The following is an 8946-nucleotide window of genomic DNA, read 5'->3' as shown; positions in this document are numbered from 1 at the left end:
CCCAAATAAATGTCTCTTTTAAAAGAGAGGAATGTCCCTAACAAGTTCTATGGAACTCCCCAAACCACACATAATCTATCACGGCAAGTAATTTTTAATGTTGCAGTAGAAATGGGCAAGAAAAAAAGTTTTGCTGTTTAGGTATTTTTTAGACTTAACTAGTCATGGGCACAAACTCGTAAGTCTAGACTGAATATGACTTATTAATTCTCCAGAAATAATAGAGGTAGATAGAGGCTTGCCTATGTCTTTGATCACAGGGATCTCTTCTTGAATTGCCTCCCCCGGTATCTTTTAAAATCCCACCTACCCTTACTGATGCAGCTCAACTGCTGCCACTTCTGTGTAGCTCAGCATTCCCATCCCAGGAACAACCTTCTCCCCGACTACATGCAACATCGGGAGTCTCCCCTTCCTCCTCTTTTAACGTACTTTGTATACAACACTTTACTGTAGTTACTTGCAGATGTAATCTTCTAGAGCATGACAGGCTCCAGGAGAGCAGAAAGGCGTATGTCTTCCACACATTTATGTCTGCAGAAATAGACGGTTTTCTTGAATTTATAAGGTTGCTATAAGGTATTTATTTGAAAAAACACCTATGAGTGATTTTGAGGCTGAGTATTAACGTAGTCTTCACCTACATCTTTAGTTACTTAAACCAAAAGTAATGTTAATACTAAGTTTAAGATCCTAAGATAGTGGTGAGTCTTAAGGTAGGGTAAAACCCATCAAGCATACTTTTAATATCCAGGGTACTTTACTATATTAGTACATTCAAAATTGTCACTCCATAGTTTATGTTTAGAGAGAGCAAGACTATCCAGCCAGATACCTCTCGCCATCCAGTTACTCAGATCAACAATGTCTTATCGTTTATTAGTAGCTTTGCGTTTTTTAAAGAAAGGATCTGGACAACTTGAGTATGAGAGCATTCAAAGATTTGCAAAACTAAGTGATACCACTGTCAGATTGAAAATTAAACAATCAGCCAACAATTAGTCCAAGAAAGGAAAAGAAGCATCTATAAGAGGAGTAGAACAGGTTTTACTTTTGTGAGTTGTTAACTGGATTTATAAAAACTACAACAAAGTAGCTTGACAGCTTCTCCTGGGCTCTCACAGCACTTAGGACATTGCAGTCGTAACCTGCTGGCTTGTTAGTCCTCCCTTCCAGGTGGTATCCAAGAAGGTAAGAGCAGTATTTTGCTCACTTTTATAGACCCAGTGCACAGTATGGTAGATCGTTAACTATGTGCTGACCAACCAAAAAATCTGTTTATCTCTATGAGCCAGAATTCTAGAAAGGTTAATTTCAATAAGGTCCATCCTGTATCAACAGGATGCCTGTATTAGTGGCGTAAATATTCAATCTTTCCAACTTGAAGGAAGATGGGCCTACTTTTGGAAATTTTCAGAGGAAGAGTGTGAATACTACTAGAAGTAGAGAAATATGGGCTATTAACTGCAATGATAGACTATAAATGCTCTTCATCCAATAATAAACTGTCACGATTTTATCAGTATTTATTTGGTCCCACTATTTGAGGTTCCAGTATAATAGAGGCATAAAAAAGCTAAATGCCCCTCTTTTTTTCTTCTACCCAATAAAACGTATATGGCCTGTTGCTCCATAAGTAGGTTAATAGGCCTAGGTACTACAATTTCAACAAACTTATTAAAAAACACATTTTCTTTGTTCTAGGTAACGCTGTAAGCAAGTAGTTGTCAGTTTCCACTACAATTCATTTGTAAACCTCTTATAAAGAGTAGAAATCTTGCAATCTGTTTATCTTAAAAAAAACAGTAAGGTTAAATTGCTAACTTTTTTTCTCAGATTAAAATAATGTAAAATGATGTTAACATTAAGAATTTCACGTTGGCCGCTCTAAAACTGAATTTCAATATTGTTCAGATAATTTCCAAGCACAGGTAAAAAAAAAAAAGGGAGAAAAACGAAATTTCTCCTCAAATATACCAGTAGTTACCATACCAACTTCCTTTGCTGAGAATTTTTCCACTATCAGCTCAATTATAAAAGAACTGCTGACATGCAAACCAATCAAAATACTGATAAAACATGCAAGAGGAGAGAGGTGAGGGGAGGATGTTCCAACATCACAAAATTAGAGTATTAAATTCATATAATAATAAGAGGGAGTATGGAGATTTAAGACTAATTGCATGTTGAAAAAAGGAAGTGTCTTGTCACTCAACTACGATCTTGACTAGCAGGTTGTGAATTCAAGACAATTACTTTTAGAACGGCTTCTACCAAAAAAGCCGACAGATACAATAAAATTAAAATAAGTCATCTAGTATACTTTGTTTAAGAAAAAAAAGTGTTTCATTATTATACTCATTTGTCTGAAGTTCTATAGAAGTAGAATCCTTTCACAAAAGATCAGCAGGAAATCCTTTTATCCCTCACAGATCTGTTCAGGGTGTACACAAGAACTGAACTTGTATGCGAAATACGGGGTTGGCAGAGTTCATGGTTTGTAACATGTGCGACATACAATAACGCTAACTTAACAGAAACTGAATTTCTGATTTTAGGGAAGAATCTCTTGACAAATCTAGCATTTGTGCAAAAAAGTAACTTTCACACAGCAACACTTAATCCCATGAGTGAATTAAAGATTGCCAGTGGAAGCCAAGTAAGCTACTTTCCTTCTATTTGGTTTTTAACTGACGTGTAAGGGTGATTATTTGTGCAAAAAGCTGAAGGTTGAATCCCAGCCATAAAATGGTGTCGATATCCGATTTCCCAAACTTTACAGCTAGCAGATGAGAGTACGTTCTCCTGTGAGAATTACTCATTTAGCAATATTTGAAAACTAATCAGAAGGTGTCATTCAGTCCAAAAATTTTTTGCACATTCTACTTCAATTAACTTGCCTTTTGGAACTCTAAGAGGTAACACCGCTTTCCACTAAAACTCTCAGGGAACTTCTTTTAATTCAAGAAATCAAGTCTGCTTATTAGACTGAGCACAGGTGCCCCCGAATTGTGTATAAAGACCTACTCACCACACTGTTCTTTCCCTTCAACTTTGTTTATTGATGTACTGAACATGAAAAAGTACAAAGAATCCAAACACAAAAGAAAACATGTACAGCCTCTTAAATACTCAACAGAATATATTTTCTATTCCAACAGATGTGAATTAAGTCATACTGTACAACTTCAAATAAATACCAGCCTTACATTTTATTAAGTGCTCTGATAAACACTGTAAAGTGAAGCACAATTTGCATGCCCTCTCATCAATGCCTTGGTTTGCTACAGTAGTATAGGAAAGAAGCATGTAGCTGCTGTTTTCCCTTGAGGGAAACCTTATTATTTTTTTTTAAGTATATACATGTATTTTATTTTTTAGTGTTTTTCTTTTTTTAAACGCAGAAGGTTAACTCTGACAATCTAAATGCACCTAAGGATATGAGAAAGTGCTAAGCCAATTGATTTCTGAACAGCATTGAGTGGGTCAGCATGAAAACTCGCTTATTCACTTTAGCACGCGCCTCACAGTATATGTACTGTACTATACTGAAAAATTTTATAACTACAATTTTAAATAATAAAAAATAAAACTCAAAGCAACCGCAAAGATAATGTACAACTATGTTATGCATAGCACATTGCCTGTTCTAAGGGGAAGCATGTGAGCATCTCAGTTTATACAAAAAGCAGGACGTAACTATATAGTTCTCAGTGCATCCTGATGAAGGCATTTTTGCCTTCAGCTTTTTTGAAAATTTATTATAAGCTAGATGCTAATCAGAAAATATTTTGTATTTTTTAAAATTTCTTTCATACATGGTAAAGACTTATTTTATTATTTCCCCAAATAGTGGTTTTTAAGCATCATACAAAGTTAAATTTCAATAGCATACAGATATTTATGATTTTTGTATGAAAAATGTAAGGAAATTTGTTCAAAACCTATGGTTATACTCATTTTTTTATACCACAAACATATTTATAAACGAAAATGTAGCATCACCATAAACAGCTGAAGCTAGACTATCTACAGACAAAATTAGCAACAAATCTGATGCACTGTAAATTCAAGTCCTCAGGACAACAAAAGTGATTAAGCAAGACCTCAAGTAACAATGTTAATGCCATTTACAAAGGAAAAAACTGATACAAAAACATTCAAAACCTGAACATCACTTGGCATGTAAGGGAAAAAAAATTAAATTAGCTGAAAGGTTCATAAACACAAGGTCTTATTTACATTACACAAAGCTCAGGTGTTAGCCTTGAACGTAACTTTCAAAATACCTTCAAATATATCCAACTCAGATCACTTTTGCTGATTTGCTGCAGTACAAATCATGTGCAACGTCTTTTTTCCTTAAGACAAAACAATTCTTCAAACAATACTGCAAGTACATCACTAAACACCATGAGCTCTATCTGAAGGGATTTCTTTAGGAAGAACAGATTTTTTCCCCCATCTCTCGGTAATTTAAATTTCTTGCCTGCTCTTATATATTCTTTTGTAAATTTTTTTTATTTGTTTCAAAATCACAAATCAATGTGAGCCACCTATCACATAATAACCAGGATGATCAGACGCTCCACTGGTGATTACAAAAATGAAACCAGCAGTGTTTCCCCCCATTGATTCTACTCCTTTCATACAAAGATCTCAAAAGTATTTTCTACACCATAAATCTTTCTAAATTTTCCAACCGCTGCAAATTTCCTGGTAAATTTTAAAAGCTCACTAGGTGTCATATGAAGAGATTTCTCAAAGTATTCAAGTCAAAATATTTGTTCCAGGACCAGTAAAAAGTTTCTCCAAATTTTCTTTTTTATAAAAATAGATGCTTTTTTTAAACCCACATCAAAGAGGCTCTTATCTCTTTGGCAAGGTACTGCTTTACGAAAAGTTCTCCAGTATTCTTACAATAAGCGTTTATAATGTAGCCCCCCCTTCCCCAACCCAAATCATAATTACAAAATAAATACTGTTTTAAACTTCATAAATAAAAATGTAAACTTCAAAATACTTTTCTTAAACAGACATAACAGCAATGCTTTAAATGTAAACCAAACAGAAAGCTAATCAGAAAAAGGAAAAAAAGGGGGGAAAAAAAAGACACAACCAAATGAAGAATTACAACACAAAGCCTCAATATTTACTCACAGGTTCAAGGCAGTTATGTAAAAAGAAAAGAAATGTCTTCCCTTAGCTGAAACACTTTAAAAGGTCCACCTTCTTCAAAGAAGGCAATAGAATGCAATGTGACAGGTAAAAACCCTGTACCTCTTGTCCATATTCAAACATAAAAGATATTTAAGAAGTTTTAATTCAAATACTAGCAATAAAAAATCTCACATATTTCTTAGGATGCTAAGTAGTCGTTTTATCGCCATCTCAACACTGACTTACAAAGACATTTACTAATGTATAAAGTTTCTCTTAACTTGCCTTTGTTGTATAGTTTTCATATATAAATGGACTGAGGACAAGAGCTCATTAGGCTTTGTGCGTTTTGTTTGTCTTAAAGGAGACCTGCAGTACTCTGTCTCCCAGACGGTATCCATTGAGGCTAGCTATCGCCATGGCAGCCTCATCATAGTTTGTCATAGTCACAAATCCAAAACCTTTGCATTTATTGGTGTTAAAGTCACGGATGACCTTCACATTGGTGACAGCTCCAAAAGGCCCAAACATTTGCCACAGGATACTCTCATCTGCGTCAGGAGCCAGGTTGTACACAAATATACACCACCCTGTTCCAGGGTGCCCAGGGATATTAATTCCAGCCAAACTGGTCATTCCGTCAATGGTCATTGGAGAAAACCTGCTAAACAGAATAGGAAATACACACATACACACAAAAAATAAAAACAGAGGTTGGTTATAGCAATGAACTTACACCTTTTCCATCCCCAAGAGTTTTAGTAATTCTCCTCCCCCAACAAATACATAAACTATTTCATGTTTTGACCAAGGTCTGTGTGTGGCTTTGCAGTGACATGCTAGACTACTGAGATATTAATAAGTTATGAAATGACCATTATTCACTGTACTAAATATCATCCACAATAGCAAAGAAATATATTTAGAACTGGCTTCATGAATTAAGCAGGATTGGCAGGGGAAGGGATCAACACATACGTAAACATGCTATAACGTCGTAACGCAATATGAAACAAATGATGGGTTTTTAAAAGACCAGGTGGCATCCGGTGGTATACAAATTTCTTGAGTCAACTGTGCTTCAAAGAGCAGCTTTTCATTAGGTTGCACATGCAAAATAAAACCCAACAAAAACTTATGAGGGGTGTGAATAGCACTCCCAAAATCAAAGAAACCAATCAACTGTGGAAAGGGATTATGAGTATCATGAACCTCTATCATTACCTCTTTACTCCATAAGCCATATTGAGCAGATTGTCCAACCTGCAAAACACACATTTAGCAAACTTCAGTTTTTAATTTTTCCCCTTGATGTTCAAGAAAGCTGGGCTCATTACTGCCATCTTCCGAGGGGATATCTGTACACTGGTTATATGTGAAGTCTCAGAATGCTGGGTCTTTTTACATTCTTAAGCTAATGGGCACCGACTGCCACAGGACAGTTCTTCCAATGAATCGTTTCTCTCTACAAGGGTCAGTATATGGGACACAGTGACGGTCATCTGAGGATACCTTTCAGAGAAGAAGTGCGAAAGCTCTGGGATAGTTAACTTTAGGGTTCTCATCAGGTAGCTTCAAAGTGATCAATGTATAGCTACATGTTCTTTATACTACTTTTGATTTTCACAACTCTGTTGGTGCCTGCAGATACCTAAGGCACACAGGGTTTAAGTGGCTTGCTCAAGACCACAGGGCTAGTAAATTATGGCATTGATACTCAAACTCTGCAGGTTACAGAATTCTATATATTTTCATTTCCCAACTTTGAAGGACTTTCATCTCTTAGAATCAAGGAGGTATAATTACAGGTAGAAAAAACCTTATAGACAACCCAAGCTAACCCTCCCATTTCTCAAATGTGCTCAGTTGAGGTCTACAGAAGGAAAAAAGAAAAATCCATCACTCTAGTGTGCAACAAAGCCAAGAGTTCAGATCCTGATCTGGATGCTGTATTCAAATTACGCTACAGGAAGTGTCGTCCTACTCAGTTTTCAAAGGCCAGGTAGGAAACAAAACAAGCCAATCTGAGCCTCACTTAAAATGTTTACAGAAAGTAAATAGGGGTGGGGGTAGGGGTGTCAGTATTCTTTAAAACCTTCTACTTTTGCCTATATCAAATATTAGTTTTACAGCATTTGACTCTTCTTTATCAGTTTCAAAACACCACTCTAATGTCCCAAATTTCCACAGTGCTTACCAACTAATTATGTGTTTTGAGGAGGAGGCATAACTTAATACATAGCCCAAAACCACCCTCAACTGCTACAATGCTCAACACTCTCCAAAGACATCCCAGGGTTGTCCCTCCGGGACTGGGGGTGGGGGTGAGAATTTTTTCTTTAACACCCGTGAAAGGCAAGTTTGAAAAGTCTCAACCTTATCGCCTAACCTGTGGCATCAAGTCACGCTAAAGTACATATGCAAAAGCAACTCCTTTTAGTTTTGTAAAAGCCAAAACACATCTCATCTGGTCTTTCAGAATGGGGAAATATATAGCCTCCCACATCCCTGCCCTCAGTCTCCACTGAAAATTTTGTTTTGTAAAGATGAAAAGAACTGAGCTTATGTGAAGTGTAAGGAAACAGAACAGACCACAATGACAAAAGATCTTTGTGTGTGAGTGTGTCTCTGTGTGCGTGTTGCGTGTGTGTGTGTGCGTGCCTTGACCCACCCACCCTCTCACTGCACCACTGAGCACAAGCCGGGGTCACTGATAGTTTATAATAAATATGTGATGACCGAATAAAGACAATGAGGTTACCAAAATTATTGTCAACTTAGTCCAGAATGAAAACTACTAAGAGGATTGGTTGGATGACCTTGCCTGCACATAAGTAAAAAGATGTGGGGTTTTATTTTTTGCGGAGATGAGTATAGTCAAAGATGCCATGCCTTTATAGTCAAGAATAAGGGTCACAAATACCAGCAATAAAGACAAACACATATTAGCATCACCAATCATAAAGTAACAATACCATTTTATCAAATTGCTGGAATGATCAATACAGAATGCATTTGGCATATGCTACCTGTAGAAGAGAACAGCATTATTGAGGTCTCCAACCGAAGTGCTAGAAGACCCAGAATTCAGAGGCACCTTATCAATTCACTCAAAAGTTACACCATCTATGCCCATTAATTGCATCCAAGTAGGGACAGGTCACGCTTTACTACCACCCACTCAGGACATCAAGCATACGCCCAGAGACAGATGAGTTTTCAGAATTTTCAAACAGGGTAGAAACCAAATCTGCTCCTGAAGCAAATTACTATCAGGCATTGTTTAACAATGGGGATATGTTCTGAAAATGTGTCACTAGGTGATCTTGTTGTTGTATGATCATAGAATGCACTTATACAAACCTAGATGTTAATAGCCTACCACACACCCAGCTATATGGTATAGGCTATGGCTCCCAGTCTACAAACCTGTATAACATGTCACTGTACTGAATACTGTAGGTAATTCTAACACAATGCTAAGTATTGTGTATTTAACCATATCTAAACACAGAAAAGGTAATGCATTGCACAATATTAGGATGACTATGATATCACTAGACAACAGGAATTTTTTGCAGTCTACTATATCATGGGACCACGGTCGTACATGTGATTGACTGAAACGTTATGTGATGCATGACTGTACATGCAACGAGGGAGAAACATTTAATTTTCCATCCTCCATCTCCCCCACTTCCATCTCTGGCATCCCCAAACAGGAGGTCTGGAATTTTTTCTAACAGGTTCTCTGAGGACCCTCCAAATTATGATAGGGCATCTTTT

At 36.6% G+C, this 8946-nt stretch overlaps 1 protein-coding gene across 21 annotated transcripts in view; it reads right to left on the bottom strand.

The window, feature by feature from the left end:
* Positions 1-3041: 3041 nt before the first annotated feature.
* ELAVL2 (ELAV like RNA binding protein 2) overlaps positions 3042-8946 on the bottom strand; it is a 160170-nt gene continuing 154265 nt past the window's right edge. For 13 of the 21 annotated variants that reach the window (XM_054519564.2, XM_054519559.2, XM_054519554.2 and 10 more), the window contains 2 exon segments: positions 6385-6423; positions 3042-5824 (listed from right to left, as the gene is read on the bottom strand). In XM_054519564.2, the coding sequence (XP_054375539.1) occupies positions 5494-5824; positions 6385-6423 (370 nt within the window). In that variant the 3' untranslated portion in view covers positions 3042-5493. 21 annotated transcript variants of the gene reach the window in all.

Source organism: Pongo abelii, chromosome 13, assembly GCF_028885655.2.
Source record: "Pongo abelii isolate AG06213 chromosome 13, NHGRI_mPonAbe1-v2.0_pri, whole genome shotgun sequence".
NCBI classification, from domain to species: domain Eukaryota; kingdom Metazoa; phylum Chordata; class Mammalia; order Primates; family Hominidae; genus Pongo; species Pongo abelii.
Note: the sequence above shows the minus strand (reverse complement) of the source record. Positions and strands in the feature narration are given on the sequence as shown.